A 25,083-nucleotide genomic window follows, 5' to 3' on the forward strand; every position below is an offset into this window, starting at 1 on the left:
CAGCCACTCAATTTTGCTATAAATCAGTAAAATCACTATGGAGGGCAAAAACACAAATGCATATATAATATTTGATTCATTTATTCCTTCTGGAAATTTACCCTAAAGACATACTTACACACGTGCAAAATACAGTACATATGTTATATATTAGTTATATATTTAGATAACAAAATTATTTCAGTAAAATCACTATGGAGGGCAAAAACACAAATGCATATATAATATTTGATTCATTTATTCCTTCTGGAAATTTACCCTAAAGACATACTTACACACGTGCAAAATACAGTACATATGTTATATATTAGTTATATATTTAGATAACAAAATTATTCATTGCACTATAAAAGCTAATTACTGGATATTTAAGTTGGTCCCAGGAATATGGGATTGGGTTAAGTTATCCATTAAGTGGATACCATGCAGAATGGGAGGCTGGGAAGCTCTTTAGGTATTCAATATAGAAAGACCAGAGACATACTGAAGACTGAGGGCATACATTTACATATTAAAAGTTACCACCCCTTGACATTTCTGATATGCTCAAATAATAATACAAATTGATTCTGTACCAGATTTATCATGTAGAAAAACACCTCTTACCACTATATCTTGATCAAGAACAAGAAAAAGAGGCAATATGGCTAGGCTACACTTCTGAGTCACTAACCTCAACGGGCACACAGCCTAAACCTTTAGCGCCAACTGTGATAAGTTAAAATCATAAATGTTACCTCCTCAAAAGTAAATGTTTAATACTTTGCTTCATTTATCCCACTAATGAAAACTGGTTACTCCCCACGTTCTCTTGGGGGCAGCCAAATCCAACCCGCCACCTGTCTGCTTGACAGCCCATGGGCTCTAAAAATGGTTTTTATGTTTTTAATGGTTGAAAGAAAACCAAAAGAATAACATTTTATGATACATGAAAAAATCTATGAAACTCAAATTCCAACGTTCTTAAAGTTCTATTGGAACACGAACATGCCCATTTGTTCACGTATTGTCTACAGCAGCTTTGATGCTATGACGTCAGACTTGAGCAGTGCCAAAAGAGACTATCTGGCCAGGGAAGTCTAAAATATTTACTATCTGGCCCTTTACAGAAAAAGTCTGCCAACTCCTGTTTTAGTGTACTCTGTCTCGGCTTATTCTGTTTTCAGGCAAATGAAAATCATGCTCATTTCTAAATTAATTCCTCCTAGCAAGTAAGAATAAGAGTATCTATTGGATTTCAAAACTCTCCATCGATTTGAATAATCTTTATTTTAAAATCACATTTAATTCCGCATGCCATCAGCAATTACACACATTTTGTCCCCAGTATTATCAGTTTGTTCACCATTGTGTCCTTCTGTTAATTGGATGCATTCATTCATCCATTCATTCATTCCTGCAGAAAAAATTCTGGGTGTTATGCTTCAGTCCCTGCGTGTCAAAAAATGTTTTGCCCTGTCATATCGTCATATCATTTTTTAAAAATAAATTTATTTGTTTATGGCTGCATTGGGTCTCCGTTGCTGCACGCGGGCTTCTCATCGTGGTGGCTTCTCTTGTTGCAGATTCTGGGCTCTAGGCACACGAGCTTCAGTAGTTGTGGCTCGCAGGCTCTAGAGCACAAGCTCAGTAGTTGTGGCACACGGGCTTAGTTGCTCCACGGCATGGGGAATCTTCCTGGACGAAGGCTTGAACCCGTGTCCCCTGCACTGGCAGGCGGATTCTTAATCAGTGCCACCAGGGAAGCCCATGTCACCTTGTTTTAACAGCACTTTTCATTATTGGAAATTACTCTTCAGATATTTGTCTATTTACCATGTCTCCCATGACAAGGTAAAAACTCATAAAGCGTAGGGATCTTTTCCAACTTGACTGTCACCACATCCCCACAAAAAAAAAATCATAATGGTGGACATTTCTCATGCAGCCATTCTTCTTTTTTTTTTTTTTAACATCTTTATTGGAGTATAATTGCTTTACAATGTTGTGTTAGTTACTGCTGTTTAACAAAGTGAATCAGCTACATGTATACATATATCCCCATATCCCCTCCCTTTTGAGTCTCCCTCCCACCGTTCTAGGTGGTCACAAAGCACTGAACTGATCTCCCCGTGCGATGCAGCTGCTTCCCACTAGTTATCGATTTTACATATGGTAGTGTATATATGTCAGTGCTATTCTCTCATTTTGTTCCAGCTTACCCTTCCCCCTCACCGTGTCCTCAAGTCCATTCTTCACACCTGTGTCTTTACTCCTGTCCTGCCCCTAGGTTCATCAGAACTTTTTTTTTTTAGATTCTATATATACATATATATATGTATGTGTGTGTTAGCATACGGTATTTATTTGTTTTTCTCTTTCTGACTTACTTCACTCTGTATGACAGACTCTAGGTCCATCCACCTCACTACAAATAATTCAATTTCGTTTCTTTTTATGGCTGAGTAATATTCCATTGTATATATGTGCCACATCTTCTTTATCATTCATCTGTCGATGGACACTGAGGTTGCTTCCATGTCCTGGCTATTGTAAATAGAGCTGCAATGAACACTGTGGTACATGACTCATTGAATTATGGTTTTCTCAGGGTATATGCCCAGTAGTGGGATTGCTGGGTCATATGGTAGTTCTATTTTTAGTTTTTTAAGAAACCTCCATATTGTTCTCCATAGTGGCTGTATCAATTTACATTCCCACCAACAGTGCAAGAGGGTTCCCTTTTCTCCACACCCTCTCCAGCATTTATTGTTTGTAGATTTTTTGATGATGACCATTCTGACTGGTGTGAGGTGATACCTCATTGTAGTTTTGATTTGCATTTATCTAATGATTAGTGATGTTGAGCATCCTTTCTTCTTTGTGTGGATACACACTCATTCACTCCTCACAAGAACACTATGAAACCGATACTATTCTTTTTTTCTGAAACAGTAACAACAAAAATTTGCAAGTTAGGCAACTTGCCCAGGTTCATATTCAGACCAAGTAGCAGACTGAAGATTCAAACAGAGCCTGATACGTAAGGGGCTTGTGGGGCTAGGGAGGCGCACTACTCAGATCTCCCTTCCAGAGAGACCCTGCACAGGAGAGCAGGCAGCTGACCACTTCTGGCTGCAACCGTCCAGAGAATCTGCCTCAGTTTCCAAGCAGAGGCCACCCACTTTGCAGGCAATGCCAGCCCAGGACTGAGCACAACAGTGATAAGTAGGTTCTCTGCTCCTGGCCAGTACAGACTCCCCAGCAGTCCTGCTCTGCACCAGAGTTCCCTGCTGGGCTGGCCAAGACTTTCCCATAGCTGCACGGTAGTCTGCTCCACCCAATTGTCCTTCCTTGCCCCTCTCCTTTCACAGGGCCTAGACCTGCATCTCAATCCAGAGGTGTTCCATACGCACTTCTGCTTCATCTCCCTTTTTTTCCCATAGTTATTTCCCCGTGTAAACATCTTATTCTTCTAACCCCACTCTGGCACGCACTTCCCAGAGGATCCAACTGATAAGAAGCCCACCATATCTGTTCAATAAATGAAAGAAATAAAAATACAGCTGGGTTTAATGTTCTGTGTTCAAATATCCCTCTATAAGGAATTAATGATACGGTATCTACAATGTCCGGGCATCCAGCTGTAAAGATGAGACATAGAAATCTCAGTCCCAAGCTCATTCCTTCTCTGAGACTTACGGAATAAAAATGGGAGTGGAGGGGAGGTCAAAAAAATCTACCAGAATATGTCTAGTTTTCTTCTTTTAATATTGCAATAAAAGTTGTCCCAAGATACTTTTTTCCACATTTGAACGCTTCTAAAATTAGAACCATCTTCAAATGTCCAGCTACTAGGAAAAGTTGTCACTACTGGCAAATATACAAACCGTGGCTGAAATGTGAAGTCTGGATCCCTAATTATAGCTTAATGTTTATACATTAAGATTTGACTATGATACAGCACTGAAATCAAAAGCCGTGTAACAGAAGACTGAATATTATATGACAGTCAGCATAACGAAAGGCAGCAGAGTAAATCTCGCAGAATTTAACATTTAGGAAAGACTGGTGGGATTCATTCATGAGTCATGGAGAAGTAACACTCAAGCAGCTGATGTCTCTCATAAGCCGCCAGCTAATTTATAAGGGAGGCAGTTTCACTCCCAGTGAAACATGATTAAAAGGGGGAGGGAGGAGCTTGTTAAATTAACCAAGTAAAAAGGACAAACAAAACCCTAATATTCTTTATTGACAGACAAACCATATTGCCAAGACTAAAGATGCCAAAAGAAAAAGTCAAGATCACTTTTATAAAAAGCTCAGTGGGTTAAGATATGCATCAGGCTGTCAAATGTCTTAAAATACATTTACCATACGTACATAGAAAGAAAAAGGAACTGATACAGGGGTAAAGTGTTATTAATAGAAAAATCTGGCAAATCTGGATATAAAATATATGAGGGTTCTACAGATTATTATTATTCTTTTAACTTTCATGTAGAGTTTGAAATTATTTTCAAATGAACAGTGTAAAAAGCTTTGTGTTAAAATGACACTATGCCTAACAAGAATGGTCAAGTGATTCCGAGGACCTCTGAATGAGAAGGCGGGGTGTCCACTTAAATATTGAAGCAGTGGCATTTCACGGTGTGGGAAAAAGAAATAGACACTTACAGAGGAACCAGCTCCCTCACTGAAAAGCTGTTTGCCATCTGACTGCTGATGGCATCTACCGGCTGCTTTTCCCTTCTACGTCTGTTCCTTTTAAGTTGGTTGGATACTACGTCTCGTAGACCCATCCTTCACATCTCTCAATTCTTCTTCATAATTCTTAAACCTTCTGCTTTCAATTTTGAAAGAAATCCTCGGCTCAGTTTTCCCGACCACTAATTTTCTCAGCCTGAAGTGGTTCCCATTTTGCTCTTGGGCCCATTTACTGCCCCCAGCCAGCACGTTCTAACATTACAATCTCACAGTTAACTTCTCAGACAGCCTCCTTTTCTCAACAGCTCCTTTCCCACACCAACTCCTGCTTTATAGATTGCCCTTCTCCTGGATCTGAGACTAGGAATTAGAAGTTTCCTTTATTAACTTTTCCTTAATCATGCTGTTGATCACAGGCCTGATGACCCGCGGTTGCTTGCTCATCTTTACAAATGGGGGTCTGGGCTGATGTGCATTCCTCGCTGCACAGGGTTTCTTGAGCGCACTTGAAAAGAATGGGGAATGGGTAGGAAAGGGAGGTGAGCAAAATGCCTTTATTTCAAGGCACAGAAGCCTCATATCCTTGGAAGGAACAAAAGAAACCTGAGGTCCCCGACGTAAACTTCAACTTCCAGCTACAGTCACCCACTGGTATTCTGCCTTGTCAAATCTCCCAGCTTATTTAAAACTCAGCTAAAGGGCTTTGTTGCAGAGCAAACCCTACCACCAAGCCCTCTGAGTCAAACTCAATGAGAGCAGAGCTGGAGCAGCTGTTTCAGGGCTATAATTCCGGGCAGAGCACTCTCCTCACCCACTTCTGCTGCCACTCCCTAGAGTTTCAATTCTTGGGAATCTTCCAAGATCCTGTTAAGAAAATTCATTTGTCTAGTTATTCCTGCTTTTGTCTCTATTGGGTTGTAAGTACCTTCACTGTGCAGTTTCGCCATCAATCTGATCCCATCTGTTTTTATTTATTCCATAGCGTCCTCAGAGCTTCTGGAGCACTGCGGCACCTTTCTCAGTTTTCAGTCCCATTAGTTATGGGTTTGCTCATATTTTTATACTACTTCTGTCATTCTCAAAAGAATTTTGGGAGGAAATGAGAAAAAGTAAACAAGCGTGGTTCAATGCATATCCACTGACGGGGTTGTAAAAGAGTCACTTCCTAAGAGTGGAGGGCTCCTTCCTCTCCTGCATCCTCTCCGGATGCTGAATGGCTGGGGTCAGGCTTGCTGCCTAGCCAATCCCGTGCCGTCACACAGGGAGGCTAGCCTTTCCCTTTACGAAGTTGCCAAAACCCAGAGAAAATCTCAACCACCTTTCACTTAACAGAATGATGATTTTTTTTTTTTTTTTTTTTTTTTTTGCGGTACGCGGGCCTCTCACCGTTGTGGCCTCTCCCGTTGCGGAGCACAGGCTCCGGACGCACAGGCTCAGCGGCCATGGCTCACGGGCCCAGCTGCTCCGCGGCATGTGGGATCTTCCCGGACCGGGGCACGAACCCGTGTCCCCCGCATCGGCAGGCGGACTCCCAACCACTGCACCACCAGGGAAGCCCCAGAATGATGATTTTTAATCACAAGGGTACCTGTTAAAGCAATGCCTCATATGTCAACCAAACGTAAAGCTCCAGGTTCCCTGTAAAACAATCAGGTGTCGCTGAGCACACCCATTTGCCAGTGCCACAGCCATCCTGGTCCAGCATCCAACCACCAAAGGCAAAACAAGGGAGTTGGATGGGGGCCTGCTGGCAGGAAGTTGTGGTTCTGTTCCCTGGCCTCGTGACTATTAAACAACAAAATTCACCTGAGCAACTTTTAAAGCTCTTACTTGCTTTACCCAGTGATGCATGGATTTGTTGAAATGGGGGGAGAGTTCAGTACACTAAGCCTGCCTTCGTGAAGCTGTAAGCAATAGTACTGCCACCTTCAATCTCTGCAAGGTGAACAATTTTTTAAAAGCAGACAGCAAATCAAAGGTATCACCAGCTAACATACTATTATAGGGTCACAATATAACTTATCACCAGACACCTGGTGTTTACATTCGCATTAATAATTACACCAAGACAACAGGTGTCAACCTGGGCATATGGTCACCCTTAACGACTCAAATGGTTCATTAAATAACCTTTCAAGTTATTGAAAGACATTTCTATCAAAGACCTAACATTTTTTTAAGGCTTGTTTTTTCCTATAATTATTTCAGAGTCTTTATTCAGTAGTTCTATAACTAAAAAGGACATAATCTATTTTTCTGCTTTCTTATTAAGCCATAAGTTCGCATGTAATCAAATAGCATTTGATTAATAAAAACTAAAAGGTTTTTTATGCCATACTAGCTATTCTTTCCAAAATGCCTAAAAATGATAACACTTCATCTTATCTTAGGAACACATCAGCTCAATGAGAAAAGGGAGCCCATTTTTCAAGGTGTCTGTAACATCATAAAGAACACTGGGCACTTAATATTTATGAATATAATAAAAGCAAGTTTATTTGGCATTTTAATCAAGTAAAGAGCTTTCTCCTGGGATCAGAATGAGTTTTTTCTAGGATTCCGAGTCTGATTTTTAAGCTGAAATTCACGATGAACCTACTACGCACTGAGAGTACATTTGAACATCTACTGTGTGCTGGGAGCATCATTAATTAAAGGACACAAAAATAGACCTCAGACTAATATGACACATGAATCTCAGTGTGAAGTGCTACAAGAAGGATATATGATGATTCAAAGAGAATATCGAGTTTAAATGTTGCTGAAGTGCAGAATGATTAAGGGAAACATTTCTGATCTTTGTTGTTAAAAAAAATGAATTCAAAGGGCAGACAGGAAGGGGAAAATCCTTTTAAACAGAGATAACTTCTCTGTATTAGTTTTCTTTTGCTGCATAACAAATTACCACAGACTGCTTTAAATCAACACCTACTTAGTGGCATACAGTTCTGCAGTCAGAAGCCCAGGCACGGAGTCAGCGGGTCCTCTGTTCAGAGTGGACGCTAGCTGCAGAGAACCTGGGTACTGATAGTGGGGATGCTCCTAAATTAATGAATGAGGCGGAGGGAAGGAGGGATGTGACTACACACATTACGTGGGCAGTATTCTTGCCAGGGTCACGATTGAATCTGAGTGGTGAAAAGTGGTACCTCGTAATTTTAATTTCCACTTCCCATTGTAAATTTGTGTTCCCTTCCTGTGAAGGTCTGGAACTGTCCTTTGACCATTACAACACACTAATTGTAAGTATGAGCTCTCAAGTCAGACTGCCTCAGCTCAAAGCCTGGTTCCACCACATACTGCCTGGGTGACCCTGGGGAAATTAATGAGCTTCTATGCCCCACTTGCTCAGGCACAAAAGAGGGATCATAATAATAATGACCTCATTAAGGAAGTACGAGAATTAACTAATACAACACAACCCTTCAAACACTTACGACAAGATCTGGCACACTCAGCAAACATTACCTATTATTATTGGCCCATGTTTCTAATAGATCATTTGTCTTTTCTTCCTAATTTGTAGGAGGTTCTTAATACATGGGAACCAGAATTTTCCAATACAATCTTCCAAAAATTCTTAGGCAGCTGGTCCAAATGCCGGGTGCCAGTCTCTATTAGAATATACTCAGAGAGCACATTTTGGAGACTATTACCAAGGCGTGAAATCATCATTTCTGACAAGGACAGTGCTTACTACTAAGCATAGAGTCTAAATAATTCTATTGGTAAGAAATCTCCTGAGACCTTTGTAAATTTAGAGCCACGCTTTTAAGGTAGCTTTTGAAACTATATCAAACAGGGAAGAACCCTGATATGTACAAAAAGCCATATGACCCTAAGATTATAAAACCAAACAATTAATCCAGTCATTAACAGAGTTTTAGGCTTCCAGGGCCATTGGCAAATAAGGGCACGTGTGCCACCACATCCCTGTCCCATGCCAGATCAGGAGTCAGTCCTGGTACTTTCCTGATAAGCTCAGGCAACACTCCTAATGGCTGCTCCCAATTCACAGGTGCTGTCATTCAAGAAATCTACTTGCCATACTGGTTCTATTGCAGAAACTCTATCATAGACAATTAAGACCTGAGAGTACTTTTTATAACTGGTGGGGGGATCGTGACCAGGAACTGACCTGCCCACTGAGAGTGAGTTCTGTGTAGAGAGTCAACAAGGAAGTGCTGTGAAAAAGAATCAGCCAGAACACTGGCATCAAAAGATGCGTAATAAACACGTGGTAATAGGGGCAAAGCAGTAAGGGCAGGGGGGACATGCAGGCAAAAGAAATAATCATGTGATACAGAACCTGTAGGACATCCATACAGTCCGAAAATAAAGGAAAAATACATGCGTGCCTGTGTCTATAAAGTCAAAAAAGGCATCTTCACTTTGCTAAAAAAAAAAGTGTACATTTCTGAACTTTATGCACAACTTGTACATTCCTTTGATACTCAGAAACTCAGATAGGCAGGCTGGTGGACTCACTGAACTGAGGTTTAATAATCTATACTCCCATAACAGGAAAGAATGGGGATCTGCAGAGAGACAACCAGAGTTCAGTGCTAGCGTTCATCAAGGGTTCAGATCTAACTCAGGAACTCAGGGACCCAAAAAAAAAAAAAAAAGAAAACCAAAAACAGTTAATAGGATGAAAGCACAAGGTCCCAATATTGGGATCAGCCCCAGGGAACGAGGGCAGGTCTCAGCCAGTGAATGAGGGGCAATCAGCCTAGAGCGGTGAGAAAAGGCATGCGGCCAAGAAAACATCCCTGCACTTGGTTACTACTATAATGAAATGAATTCCTTCTAAGACATAATTTGAGCTTCATTCAATGTGCACATGAACTCTGTGGATTTTTTAAAAATATCAAAGTAATCTTGAATTTCAGCAGTTAAAGAGCCTTAAAGATAATCTAGTTCAAAACCTCATTTTCCTCTTCAGGAAAGTGAGAGCCAAAAAATTATGATGTGCTAAGGGTCACCATTCTACTTGGTAGCAAAGCTAACGTAAGGCCCCGTATCCATTCAGTCTCATTGCTATTTCCTCTGTATCCTGCTTTCTGGTCATCTTTATCAAATATGGGAAAGGCGTGCCAGTTCCCTGCTTACCCAGGCATAACTGTGACAGGTAGTTGTGAGCGTTCCCTAAAAAAAAGAGTGTTATGCATTCTTTTCACTTCCCACGGAGACCCACCAAAAATGCAACTACCCGCTATGATGTGAGTATTCCTTTCATCTTAATAGGGCAGCTATATCTGAGATAGGTCATTTATTACACCAGGATAAAATTTTCAATCTCAAGAATGCAGGTAAGAGGACTATTTAATAATCAATAATACTACACTGCAGTCCTAAGTAGGACGCTCTGATCATTCCCGCAACCTCCTGATGATAGCAAATGAGATGTTAAATTTCTTTCCTTCAGTTACTAGGACAAAGTACTAGTTACTTTGTTTTCCCATCAGTCAGCCAGCTCTAAAGCAATGGTTCAAAGTAAACAAGTTCCCGCATATCTTTTGTTCTACTAACGTTTATTCTCAAACCCTACTGCCAATATGAGCATTTAGGTTGTCTGTGACTTTTATGAACAGAACAATAGTGAGAATTACAGGCCTAAAGGCCACAGTCCTAGGCCAGAAGCCGAAAAGGTGTGTAACTTGAGAGGATCAATTTACCTGTCCACGCTCAGTTGGCACACCTGAAAAAATAGGAACAATGCCAACCTTATGAGATTGTTTTACCAGCTGGGATGTGTATGTGGGGCACGTGGCACAGTACACAGCACACGATAAACATCAAAATGTTGGCAGTCATTAGAACTTGTAAACCAGCTCAGGGCACTGACCCATACTGGACCCTTGAAAAACATGGGGGTGAGGGCAGCAACCCTCCACTCAGTGGAAAATCTGAATAATAACCTATAGTCAGCTCTCAGTATACACGGTTCCTCCATAACTACGGATTCAACCCACCTCAGATAGCGCAGTACTATAGTACTGAACGCCTGAAAAACTTCCACTCATATAAGTGTAACCACACAGTTCAAATCCATGTTGTTCAAGGGTCAACTACATAAAGTTCTGGAGGCCAAGGCGCTTTAGACACCTTAGTTTGCACTACTCACAGTAGTTTAAGATAATTGCCAAACCGGATTTGGGAGAAAGTCGAACTAGCATTAGAAGTTTTTAACCACCTACCTTAGCTAACTCAATCATGGATGCTTTAAGGTTTCAACAGAAGTAGAAACAGCAGGTCTACCAAATTTAATTTCAACAGAAAGTTAAGAAGTTTCCTGAAATCCCACACTCTTTTTTTTTTTTTTGCGGTACGCAGGCCTCTCACTGTCGTGGCCTCTCCCGTTGCGGAGCACAGGCTCTGGACGCGCAGGCTCAGCGGCCGTGGCTCACGGGCCCAGCCGCTCCGCGGCATGTGGGATCCTCCCGGATGGGGGCATGAACCCGTGTCCCCTGCATCGGCAGGCAGACTCTCAACCACTGCGCCACCAGGGAAGCCCAATCCCACACTCTTGAAAGAACAATGAGAAGGATCTTCACATTGGCTTTACTATCAACCTCCCAATAGAAAAATAAACACTTCCCATTTACAAGCTGTCACCATCTACTTTCACTCTGGACATACTCAGACTTAGTATAGGAGGTCTCCATAATCCCCCCTCATCTCTGCTCCATGCGGTAACAGGACATCTCCAATTTTTAAAGTTCTATAAACACTAAATGAAAAATGATGGAAACACTAACAAAGCTTAAAAAGGGAAAGTCTGACAAAGTTCTTACATCATGGCCCCAGTCTGTGGTTGCTAAACTGATGGGCAAGTTTTTCAACTTTATCCCTGAGGGAAGAACTCGAAGACATTTTTTTTTTCTTCCAGCAAGGAGCCCTGAAAAATCAAGTCATAGCAGACAGTTAACTAGGGTTCTCTAAGTAGGCAATAATCTCAAGTAGACAATCTCTACTTATCATGGTTCAGAGTAGATGACATCCATTCCCTAGGGCTTTGCCTTCAAAAGCACACCATCCCCTAAGGAGGTACTGCTCTTTGTGGCCCATCTTGGCAGGAAACCATGCAACCAAGCTAGCCATTTCCCCATAGGAGCTTCTGAGCCCAAACCATGTCAAATTGCTGAAATTCAATAATTAAGTGATCATGGTAACAGATGTGGTGACCAGAAGAAGACTACACATGCAGTGGAGGAATGAAAGATCTTTGAATCTAAGCAGATTCCAGGCAAGGCACAGTGCAGAAACTAGACAACAATGGACTGAAACAAATAAAAGGCAAGGTACTGCAGGGATGGATTCATGCCTCCCTTTCAAGAAGGTTAACTGTGAAGGAACAAGAGTAACTACTCCAACATGGTGCTGCTACAAGGGTGGTTTGGGGGAGGGGAGTTTTATTGTTTGTTCTGGGGTTTTTTCTTAAACAAAGGCTATGTATGCTAAAGAGAAACATCACAAACTAGGGGAGAAGCTGAAAAGATAAGTGATAGTTTCTCAAGAAGTAGGAGGGAAACAGATCAAGAAAAGGGGAGGAAAAAAATGAAATAATCTGGGCAAAAGAGAAGCACTTTTCACTATCGAAGGCAGAGTGGGAGTTTAAGCCTTGACCTTGTAGGTAGGGTATTCCGCTTTGAAGACTCTCGAGCTTATCATGATAGATTCATCATCTTGTGTTAAAAATAATGTAAGATTCTTCCCCTAATCCCACTTGAGAAAAATATAGTGGGGAAAATGATACTTCTTTATACAAAGACTTAACTGCGTGTTTATGTGATAGACACTGAGAATACAGAGATAAACATCACCATCAAGAGTTCACAATCTGGTGCGGCCACTATGGAAAACAACATGGAGGTTCCTCAAAAAATGAAAATCAGAACTACCATATGATCCAGAAATTCCACTGCTAAGTATACATCTGAAGAAAATGAAAACACTAATTCGAACCCTAATGTTCATAGCAGCATTGTTTACAATTGCCAAGATATGGAAGCAACCTAAGTGTCCACTGACAGTTGAATGGATAAAGAAAACATGGTATATGTATACAATGGAACATTACTAAGCCATAAAAAAGAATGGAATTCTGCCCTTTGCAACAATGTGGATGGACCTACAGAGTACTATGCTAAGAGAAATAAGTCAGAGAAAGACAAATACTCTATGTTACCACTTATATGTGGAATCTAAAAAATAAAACAAAGGGATGGATATAACAAAACAAAAACAGACCTTCAGATACAGAGAACAAACTAGTGGTTACCAATGGGGAGGAGGAATGGGGAGAGGGGCAATACAGGGGAATGGGATTAAGAGATACAAATTACAATGTATTAAATAAGCAACTAAGATAGACTGTACAGCACAGAGAAATATAGCCACTATTTCGTTATAGGTTATATTCCATTTAAAGTTATAAAAATATTGAATCACTATGTTGTATATCTGAAACTAAATCAATTATACTTCAATTTAAAAAAAAAAAGAGTTCACAATCTGGTAAGAGAGCGGGAACTGTAAATAAATCATTCCAAACAGTATGACACCTGCAGCAATGCAAGCAAACGTGAGGTAGGATGCAGTCACAAGGAACTGAGGAGTCAGCCTAGCACTGATTGCCAGGGTGGACTGCAAGTCACATAGTATCCGAAAGAATTAGGATTCTCATCAAATCTTAGCTAGAAAGGGAGAGATCACACTTGGTCTTGTTTAAAACAAACAAATCAAAGGTTAAAACAAATAATCTAATAGAAAGCCCATCTGTCTTAAAACACAGTACTAGAGACGAATACACCCCTAGTCAATTTCTCTTAGCCTTTTCACGAAAAAAGAGTTGGGAAGAATCGCACTTAAAACAAAGAATTGCTTTTAAGTCTTATCTTGATGGGAAATGAATCAATTTAATTAGACTTAGATTCAAGCAGTCTTAAAGAAAGAAAAGTTTAACAACTGCATTACAGAATCTGTATTACAGTTACATCTCCAAAGCTTTAAGTTTCCTTCATTTAAATCTCAGGAGGGTTTAGACTGAAGTGTCATCCTCAACACAATTTACAACCTGCTTTCTACCCGGCTCATGACATGAGGCCATCATAGAAATGCCAATTAAAAGCCTACCAGCTCTATTTACAATAGCCCGGAGATGGAAACAACCTAAGCGCCCATCATAGGATGAATGGATAAAGATGTGGCACATATATACAATGGAATATTACTCAGCCATAAAAAGAAATGAAATTGAGCTATTTGTAATGAGGTGGATAGACCTAGAGTCTGTCATACAGAGTGAAGTAAGTCAGAAAAAGAAAGACAAATACCGTATGCTAACACATATATATGGAATTTAAGAAAAAAAAATGTCAGGAAGAACCTAGGGGTAAGACAGGAATAAAGACACAGACCTACTGGAAAACGGACTTGAGGATATGGGGAGGGGGAAGGGTGAGCTGTGACAGGGCGAGAGAGAGGCATGGACATATATACACTAACAAACGTAAGGTAGGTAGATAGTGGGAAGCAGCCGCATGGCACAGGGATACCAGCTCCGTGCTTTGTGACCGCCTGGAGGGGTGGGATAGGGAGGGTGGGAGGGAGGGAGACGCAAGAGGGAAGAGATATGGGAACATATGTATAACTGATTCACTTTGTTATAAAGCAGAAACTAACACACCATTGTAAAGCAATTATACCCCAATAAAGATGTTAAAAAAAAAAAAAAGCCTACCACTATTCTAGGTGCTACAGTTGCAGGAAAGAGCAAAACAGTCTCTCTGACCTCGATGGAACTGACATTCTAGGGGAGGCTAGGTCACATACCTGGAACTATTTATTTTAATTCAGAAATGTCTTCATATAGGGAATGAATTTAACTCACAATCACATACTATGCATTATGTCCTGTGCTGGGGGGATGCAGGGGAGAGGGCTGAGGGTAAGGCTGGAGGAGCTCAGATTACCCCAGGGATCCTTTATTTCCCCACAGCCTGGGTTGCGGACATGCTTATTCCTCTTCTGGGGAAACATTTTGGTCTGCAAGTACGGTACTCCCTCCCTATCTGCAGGTGATATGTTCCAAGACCCCCAGTAGATGCCTGAAACTTTGGGTAGTACTGAACACTTTATATACTGTACTATGATTTTTTCCTACACATACATACCTCTGATAAAGTTTAATTTATAAATTAGGCACAGTAAGAGATCATCAATAAACTAGAACAATTATAACAATATACTGTAATAAAATTCTATGGAGGTAGTCTCTCTCAGAACCTCTCATTGTACAAATGTAATGTCTTTTCCATCTTAACCAAGCACTTATCAAGCACTGTGGCCATATAACTTTTGCAGTCTGAAGTGCAACAGCAAAATTAACAAATTCTTTTTCCTTCACTATTTCATGGTTAAAGGATTTGTTCTTACTGTAGATCTTAGCAACCTCAGTATATGATTTTTTTTTCTTCCCTTGTTAAGTCTAAAACTTTCACCTTTTCACTTAAAGAAAGCATCTTACAGATTCTCTTTGGCACATCCGAATTGCCAGCATCACTACTCCTACACTTAGGGGATCATTATGAAGTAAAATAAGGGTAACTTGAACACAAGCACTGAGATACCAGGACCGTCAATCTGATAGATGACCCAGACGGCTGCTAAGTGACTAACAGGCGGGTACGCTGGACAAAGGGATGATTCACATCCCAGGCAGGACAGAGAGAGGTTTCATCATGCTAGTCAGAATGGTGCACAATTTAAAACTTATGAATTATTTCTGGAATTTTCCATTTAATATTTTCGGACCATAGTTAACCATGAGCAACTGAAAATGGGGATAAGAGGGGACTTGTGTACAATTCTTGACGAGGTGAAAGCACCACTTTTACATGTAGGGCTAGCAATCCTGCCAAAAGATTTTCTTCATGTTCATGCCACTGTCATCCAGAAGAATTTAATAAAAATATTCTAAGAAGTAGGTAGTGAGGGTGATGGACAATTTAGCCTTCTTTGTATAGGATTATATTCCACAGATTTGCCCTTCCCCCTCCCCCATCCTGATTTCTCAGGAACAAAAGATTTCAAATATGCACAGTTCAAACATGTAAATTTAAACTTAACAAGGCAAAATATGGGAAGAAAAAAAGGACAAAAGGTATTTTTTATTTTACTTAAACTAAGAACCAAGAATGTCAGTCATGCGAATTGATAGAGAGCTAAAAGCAACTAGCAAATGCCTGCCTGTTATATGAGTGGATTTAGCCTAGCAACAAAGTTATGTGCCCTGCTAGAGGAAATCTCTTGTCCTCGTCTGCCCAACATGCCTGCCCGTTCTCAAGTCAAGAATACGACAGAGATGCCCACAGTCCTGCCTCCTTAGTCCCAGCCAAAGCAGTAAGAAAATAATGAAAGAAATGTATTATCAGATGAGGAGTGGCTGCTTAAACAAAACATGTCAACTGGGGAGGGAAAAAGCTACTAGAAACTAAAACTGTACAGAGAAGGCGGCCAAATACAAATGACCCTTTTGTAGACATGTCAAACTATATTAAACTTCACTTATAATCAGAATGTAAATTAAAATAAGCATTTTTTTTTAACTTATCAGACTAGTAAAGACTAAAAAACAAAATTCCCAGAGCAGGCAAATATTTGGGGAACTGGGCCTCTCATAGCTTCTCTATACTATTTTATTATTTTATATTAGTAATGAATTATTACTGGAAATAAATCTCTATTTTAAATTTAATATAAAATAAAGGATTTAAGGTAGACGGAGGCAGGGGCCATATGTGTTTCGTTGCCTATTCCATCTGAGTATTAGGCCCTCAAATACTGGTTTGGACAAATGCCTGCTGCCCTTAGACTTTCTCAGTTCATTCCTTTAGTACCACAACGCATCTCCAAAACTTTATTGTCCTTAACCCCATGACTTGGTATTAAATCCAACTTCAGCACATCACTTGCCACTTTACAAAGTCATTTTTCTTCTCTCTTATGAATAAGGCCCCACCCTAAAGCTCTCAGCTCTGTCCTAAAAATGTCTCTTGATTTTCACCCATCCTTGCTCCACCTGGGAACAGTCCCCTCCCTCCCTGCCCCCCCCTTTTGAGACCGTGTTCCTCAATCTGTTCCTCTGCTCCTTCTACCTTCTTTTGTTGCAGCAGATGGCAGCTGGTGAAGATGGTTACCCCTTCAGGTCGCTGTGCTGCTAGAAAACAGGTTCTCAGCCCAGGTGACAACAGAATCACCTGCAGAGCCGTGAAACATACCAACTTCCAGGTCCCATCCTGGACCAGTCAAATCAGATCACGACATCTGTGGCCCAGGCATCGGAACTTTTAATGTTCCCAGGTGATTCAACACAAGGTGGAAAATCTCAACAGCAAGCTCAGCAGCCAGGTTTGGGGGAGGTGGAGATAAATGCCTCTGCCCCACCCCACTGGACCACCCCAGGGCTGGGATGCAGGGCCTGGGGCAGTGGGACTCTGGCCTGGAGCACCCTCCACACAAACATAATCACTGTGTGTGTGTCACAACATGAAAATGCTTGGAAAGAACTGCTGTAAATAATGGGAGTGATTATGCGCTACCGGAGATCTGAGACCTACTAGGTTGGGGAAAGGCTTTGTGCCCGGCAGACAGATGTGACAAGAAAGCAAAGGTGGTCACTGACCAAAAAGGCCTATGAGTCCCTTTAGCGAGGCTGTTCCTAAAACCAGTCTTGCAGATTTCCCTTTACAAACCCTATTGCCTATAATAATTCCCGAAAGTCCACCAGTTGCCCCCCTGCTATCTCCAGCTGTCTTAGCAGAGTGTGGTAATGGAAGAAGATGCAGGTTAAATCACGTCAAAAAGAGCCAGATCCAGGAGAAGTGTGACAGATATTGTACATCTGGAAGGCCAGAGGTGGAGTTCCAGGATGGGATACAAGCACACAAGACTAGGATAAAACTGGTCTAATGGCCAAAAAAAAGTCACACAAGCTCGCCTAAATCAAGCTGACCACGAGCAGAGTAGGCAGTGGGTATCTGTTGAATGAAAGCAAAAGCAAGCACTTTTAAAAACTAGTGGAGGAATTATAAAGACAGCCACTAGAGAAGAGTGATTATCAAAAGTCAGCTCTGGTCTTTGGAAGGTCCCTGTTGTATGTAGGAAAACAGATTTAAGTCCAGGCCTGCAAGCAAAGAGGAAAAAGAAGACCAGAGTGTTGGCGGAAGTACGGTGGGATTATGAAGGGGGAGGGGGTGGGCCTGGATAATTCTTATACCAATCCCTTCCATTTGCTCCCTTCAGGTCCTGAACTGGAGGGATCTGAGGACAAAAAATGTTTCCCTGAGTGAAAAGCCCAATATCTGCCATGTGCTCAGCATGGCACTACAAGTGGCCAGGAGAAACATGTCCCTTCTGTGAGGCACCAGCTACAGCTCTGTCCCACCCCATCCAACATGCAGGAGATTCCCTCACTACACAGGCAAAATTTCTTAAAAGATTAGTGGTGGGGGAAAGAAAAACAGCTTGGGCGAGACTGCTTACTTTAAAACCCCCTCTTCAGACTAAAACTGTCTGCACTTGAACATAAATGCAAGCTAAACCGTGCATAAAGCATAAAATGATATTAGAATAAATTTAGTCAGGCAACAATTAAAAACTCATTGAGCGGGCTTCCCTGGTGGCGCAGTGCTTGAGAGTCCGCCTGCCGATGCAGGAGACGCGGGTTCGTGCCCCGTTTCGGGAGGATCCCACGTGCCGCGGAGCGGCTGGGCCCGTGAGCCATGGCCGCTGAGCCTGCGCGTCCGGAGCCTGTGCTCCGCAAATGGGAGAGGCCACAACAGTGAGAGGCCCGCATAACGCAAGAAAAAAAAAAAAAAAAAAACTCATTGAGCAAGTCTACATCTACAGCTTCCTAATTTTTGCAAACACTGACTTAATAAGTTACTAAAATTTAAAGAATTCTGTATCCTAATTTTTGTCTGTTTATGAGAAAACTGTTGACACAACAATAAACTAGTTATGGTCTCTGGACTTAAAGATTCCTCCACAGGAATACAGACAATACAGAAAACAACTGCTTTCAGAGAAGCAGCTATGGGAAAAAAAAGTCACTGAGTACTACTATAAGAAACTTCACCTGTCATTTTCTGACTGACTTTCAAGAGTTTTTACTCTGGGTTTTGTTTTTGTTTTTTTGCCTATTTTTAAAAGCCATCTTTACAGGCTCCTAAGAATAGAAGATGTAACTGGATTGGGGCAAGGACCTCCGAAAGTTCCTGTTTACTTTCTTTTTTCTTTTTTTTTTTTTTTAGATGTTGGGGGTAGGAGTTTATTAGTTTATCTATTTATTTTTTTTTGCTGTGTTGGGTCTTCGTTTCTGTGCGAGGGCTTTCTCTAGTTGTGGCAAGCGGGGGCCACTCTTCATCGCGATGCGTGGGCCTCTCACTGTCGCGGCCTCTCTTGTTGCGGAGCACAGGCTCCAGACGCGCAGGCTCAGTAGTTGTGGCTCACGGGCCTAGTTGCTCCGTGGCATGTGGGATCCTCCCAGACCAGGACTCGAACCCGCGTCCCCTGCATTAGCAGGCAGGTTCTCAACCACTGTGCCACCAGGGAAGCCCTCCTGTTTTCTTTTGTTTCTGGTATTTTATTTCTGATTTACTGCCAAACCCACCAACTTCTCTCATCTACTCCTGATGCCAGAGGACTCCAAGTGGGCAAGAAGCAACAGGATTCAGGGGCTGGGTCATGCAAAACCTTCTCATCACACTGGAAAAACTTAAGACTTGCTTTCATGGACCAAAATTCTGCAATATTTCTGAGCAACTTGCCAGCACACTGCCTAACGTGTGTGCTTATCATACACATAAGAACATGCAGTTCAAATGTAACTGTCCATAGATTTACTAGACCCATTCTTGAATAGGGGATCCCACAGCTGTGAAATGCTGACCTAAACTAAATAAATGTTCTCATTTGCCATAATAGGGTAAAAATTTGAATTCACATCCCTCCACTTGTCCTGACCTCCCAAGATACAGTCCTATCTTTATTAGCATTACACTTATCAATAAAGACAATTACGTTCCCACCCACTGAGGTCTCAGAGCCCTTCCTTTGAGGGCTTGTGCATTATGAGAGCATCAAGTATCTATAAAGTGACAGAAGAGCACAGATAAGAAGCGCTAGGGAAGGATCAGAGCACTGGAAGAGGGAAAGAAGAGTTCATAGCAGATGAGCTGGATTGAGAAGGAGCCACAATTTACCAAAAAAGGGACACCAGGAGAGAGTGGCAGACTTAGCCAAGGCACACAGGAAGCAAAATACAAATCTGCTCAGGGGACAATGAGATGCACACTTTGGTTAAGCAGAGAATCTGTGTATAAGACTGATCCTTGAATGAAAGAATCATGTCTTATTTTATCCCTGAATACCTAGCACTCAACACTGTGCCAGCAAAATTAACAGTGTCTCAATCAATGTGCCATACTCAGGCGCTAACGTTCTCTTTCCTTCACACCAAACTTCTATCTCAGGGAGGTGCTATCACCACCATCCTCACACTGTTCCCCCTTCAATCCACCCCCACCTGCCTTCCACAGCCTCTAATCCACGGAGGGCACCAAAGCGCCAGGCTGTCAAGTCCAGCTTGGTCTTACTGTTCCTCAACTCTCAGCATCTCTCAACTGGGGTGCGCCCAATTCCTGTCTTCAAACCTGAACTTCTCTTGGCTTCTATGACCAGATTCTCCCCAGGTGCTCCCCCTACCTCACCAGAGGCTCCTTCCTTCTCAGGCTCTTCCACTGCTCCAAGAGGCTTCAGCCTGGGCCCCCTCCACCTCCCATCTGTACACTCTCCCCTAACTGACCTTGATCAGAACCGTGCTTGAAATGCCATGGATAGACTAATGGTTCCAAAAACCCTGTCTGCATTTCAGTGGGGCCAGTCCATCACCACCCCTCACTGTTACTGCAGAATGCCCTACCCCCCCCCCAAAACCCCATCTTTCACTCCCCTTGGGCCATGCTCAAGTCCTAACTTCTCCAAGAAAATGAAAAAATCTTCCAATGCCTCCACAGCCCCACTGCTCTCTCCTCTTTTCAGGCTTCCTAAAGCATTTAAACAATCAGCAGTACAGGATTTATTACTTAATTACAGACATTCTGTGATTGTTCCTGAGATATCTGCTTTGCTTTAGTGCAAATCTTCTCTCTCCAACCAGGTTTCAGTTTCCAAACAATACAAGCACCTCTTTTTGTGTACCTGGCACTGAGCTGCATATACTGGTGACATCCAATTATCAGTTTTCTGATAGCAAACAAACATTTGATGAAGTAGAATCGCCATGTAGCATCATGAGGAAAACACCGTTGGAAAGGCAGGGCTAAATCTGTACAACCTTCTACCACTGATGTCCTCAGAATTTTTAAAACTTAATATTGAGCATCTCATATAAAACATAGGAATAAAGTAAACAGATTTCCAACAAAAACATTAACTGCAGTTAAATTTTTATTCCACGTGTGTATAAGAGTAATAAATGGAATTTAATCCTTTAATACAAAAGGCTACATGAGATACAAAAAACAGGTCAAGCTGAGGATTTCTGCCAGACCTCTCTAGAAACGTGGCTATGAAAATGTGTTGTTCACTAAGATAGTTGAGGGCTTCCCTGGTGGCACAGTGGTTGGGAGTCCGCCTGCCGATGCAGGGGACGCGGGTTCGTGCCCCGGTCCGAGGGATCCCGCGTGCCACGGAGAGGCTGGGCCTGTGGGCCATGGGCGCTGGGCCTGCACATCCGGAGCCTGTGCTCCGCAATGGGAGAGGCCACGGCAGTGAGAGGCCCGCATGCCGCAAAAAAAAAAAAAAAAAAAAAAAAAAAAAACATAGTTGAAAGATCTGAGCTTTAAGCTATCAATATATTGAAGTCCAGTTCATCCATTAAGTAGAAAAGGCCTTATTTTTCATTATTAAAGAAAGAAAAAAGAAAACTTCTATCCAATCCTTGCCATCCTTTCAACCCCTATCAACTTTCCATGCAACACCTGCATCACAGCTCAGCTGAAAATGCTTGGCCACACCTAAGGAATGAAAACTCCAACCAGAGAGCCTGTCTGACCTTGACCTGCCCCCCACCGCGCCCCAATGCCACCACCACCACTCCAGGCACTAGATACTTGCCCTTGAGTTTCAAGCAATATCAAATGCATGGCTTCACAAGCATCTCCACACCAGTGGGCATGCTGGGGGCTCCCACCTTCCATCCCCTCATTGCCTCACCATTTCCTTCACTATCATCTTTCTCGTCCTTCTCAAATTGGCTCTGGATCCTCAGATCCTCCATCCCACCCACTATGCCCTAAAGGGGCCTCGGTTGCCCTCTTCTGGGTTCCTTTTTCTACTTGTGCACCCTGATATTAGACAGTTTACCATACTGTCCTGAGACTTATTCATGAATCTCTCCCCCCAAATACCGTAAGTTCCTGGAGAAGAAAGATGTTTTTAATCTATATTTTGTAGTGAACCGAAAGGTGAGTGTCTCCCAAAGCCATAGGTCCAAGTTCTCAGCCCTACACCTCTGAAAGTAACCCTGTTTGGAAACAGGGTCTTTGCAGATGTAACTAAGTCACAGATCTCTAGATGAGATCATCCTGGACTTCCGGTGGACCCTAAATTTAATGGCTGGTGTCTTAGAAGAGAAAGAAGAGTATTTGAGAGACACACAAAGGGAAGGCCGTGCGAAGACAGAGGCAGAGATTGGAGTTGGGTTGCCACAATCCAAGTAATGTCAGAAGCTGAAAAAATCAAGGATTCTCCCCCGGAGCCTTTGGAGGGAGCATGGCCCTGCTGAAACCCTTGATTTCACACCTCTGACCTCCAGCACTGCAAGAGAAGAAATTTGTTGTTTAAGCCGTCAAATCTGTGGTAATTTACCATAGTCCTAGGAAACTAACACCTAGTCCAAACCTCAACATACTGCCCGCGACCTCAGTTCAATAAAAAACCGTGTTAAACTAAGAAGGAAGATGAAGACAAGGGGTGATGATGAGAAAGCATCTGAACTGCAGGGCAGGGATCTGGGACACGGACGCCTTGCCAGGCGTTCACCATGGGAACTTGGACAAGTCACTTATCCACGGCGACCCTCTGATTTATTCCCTAATAAAATGAGGAAACTGGCCCAGAAGACCCTCCACCACGTCTGATACACCTTGAACCAACTTCATCCAGAACATCAACTTTATATGATCCTTAAATAAATTATAATTTTTTCCCATTCACTGAATAAATTTTATTAATTTTACTTTTATCTAAAGAGCTTTCAGGTGAAAAAAGGATTAAAATGGCATTTCAAAGGCACTTATATTTTAATCAGCTCAAAAAAAATTCAGTGAAATAGTTTGATAATATGCTGAAAAGTGATTTTCTGTAATATCAACTTTTTCCCCCCCGCAAAATCAACAATTTAAAGTAGCTGCTTTAATCCACTGTTGACAGTTCTGAAAAACTCGACCTAAACTTGAATCAGCTTAAGTGCCACTGATCCAGAACCCAAATGTATGATGACTAATTTCTTCAGAGTAACAAGGGAGTTGGGCAACGCAAAGGTTTTCTCCACTTGACTCCAGACTGTAATTATGGTCCCATACCCAAAATATCCACTTCAAAGAATCTGGCTAAGAAATAAATACAGCTGCTGCCGCTACCAAATGGTCGAGTGTTGGTAAAGGAAATCAAACAAAACAAAAACTCTTTTACCATTTTCGGGCCTCCATAAACAGAAACACAATTTTCCTGTGTTAAATCTTTCCTAATTCAAACAAATGGCAATGAAGAACAAAGGTGTTGGTAATGAAATTTGTACTTGTCTTACCCATAAATCCTGCTTGGGTTAATTTAGGTTAAATTAAAAACCATATTTTGGGGTTAAATTAAAAACCACAGTTCAAGTTCTTTCACAGGTCATGCTGCTTCCCTTGCCTTCATGTTTTTATAGTGGCAGCCCTGATTCTTTTTTAGGGAACCAACCAAAACAACAACATAGAGAAAGACGGCGCCGAGGGACTCATATTTCAGTTCGACAAAATACCCATTCGAAACACTTTCAAGCCTTCCCAAACCAATTCGTTGTTCAGAAAATAAAATCAAGAGTCACTGGGGCCACGGATTCAGCTAGAATTGGCAGAACCACGCTTGCAAAACTGGACCGTGAATCGTAACACAAACTGAGTAACGAGACCAAAAATTTTTCCTTCCAGGTGGAAACTCAATCTGAAAATCAAGTCCTTGAGTTGCAAGGCTCAGCAAACCCAGAGTTTGCAAATCCGAAGTTCTCGGCTTTTCAAAAGATGAGCGCTCACACCCAAGAAAACGGATCTGGAAGTTGCACGATTTCATCTGAAATATATTTCTGGCCCTTATAAACAACTCTATTTTAAAAGGTGCTCTTTAACTGTAGTAAAACTAAGATAGCAAAAGCGAAGGAAACAGTCTGGGGGTTTGGGGATCACACACCGGGGCGTTCAAAGTTCTCGTGCTGCTTTAGTATCCTGCAAACTTGCGTCCAAGTAACTTAGGTTGGAAGAAGCTGAAGGACTGGCGAATCTAACCTAGCACTGTGTTTTCCGGCAGCCCACGCACTGGATGAATGAGCTTTAACTCTGCGGACTGCCTGTTTACTTGCATCCTCACGTGGCACCGCGCAGCTCAAAAGCGCCGCGCCCGGACCGCGCGGGGAACCCGAAAACTTTTACTTTGCAAACTAGCGGAGCTCAGAGGCAGCTCGGGGACACATCTGCTCGCCTGCCGCAGAAACGCGCCCAGGCCGAGCCCCCCGGGGCTTGCCCAGCACCAGCCCTGCCCGCAGCTTCATTCACACAAAGGCACAGGGGTGCCGGCGGGACCCTTTTGCAAGTCGCGCGGAGAGAGAAGCGGCACGACAGATAGCGCCGGCAGGGAAGGAGGGAGGGGACCGGGCGCTTGGGCAGAGTGGCGCCCCGCGGGCTACTCACAGGGTGACCGTGCGGTTGGGCAGCGTGTCCGGGGGCAGGACCTGCGCGAGCTCCAGGCTGCTGCACACCACCTTGCCCTCGGCGGCGCCCGCCACCCTGCCGGCCCCTCGGGGCCGCCCGTCGTGCTTGCAGCCCAGAGGCAGCGCCGCGGCCCCGCCGCCGCCTCCCAGCAGCGCGAGCAGAGCCAGCGGCAGCAACAGAGGCGGCGGCGCGCGTCCCCGCAGGCGCTCGGGCGGCTCCATGCTGCGGGCTGGGCGGCGGGTCGGGGCCTGCCGGCCGAGCGGCAGAACACTGGCCTAGCGGGCCGCCCCGGCGCCAAGGCGGACGGGAGCGCAGCGCGGGCCCGGGGGCGCCCGGCGCCTCGTGGCGGCCAGAGGGCGCG

At 42.8% G+C, this 25,083-nt stretch overlaps 1 protein-coding gene across 1 annotated transcript in view; it reads right to left on the reverse strand.

The window, feature by feature from the left end:
* Nucleotides 1–24,943, reverse strand: part of ADGRA3 (adhesion G protein-coupled receptor A3) — a 122,997-nt gene extending 98,054 nt beyond the window's left edge. Inside the window, exon 1 of the mRNA XM_007468999.1 lies at nucleotides 24,702–24,943. Within this exon, the coding sequence (XP_007469061.1) occupies nucleotides 24,702–24,943 (242 nt within the window). The remainder of the gene's footprint in view (nucleotides 1–24,701) is intronic.
* Nucleotides 24,944–25,083: the final 140 nt, after the last annotated feature.

This window comes from Lipotes vexillifer, unplaced genomic scaffold (genome assembly GCF_000442215.2).
Source record: "Lipotes vexillifer unplaced genomic scaffold, Lipotes_vexillifer_v1.1 scaffold179, whole genome shotgun sequence".
Lineage (NCBI taxonomy): Eukaryota > Metazoa > Chordata > Mammalia > Artiodactyla > Lipotidae > Lipotes > Lipotes vexillifer.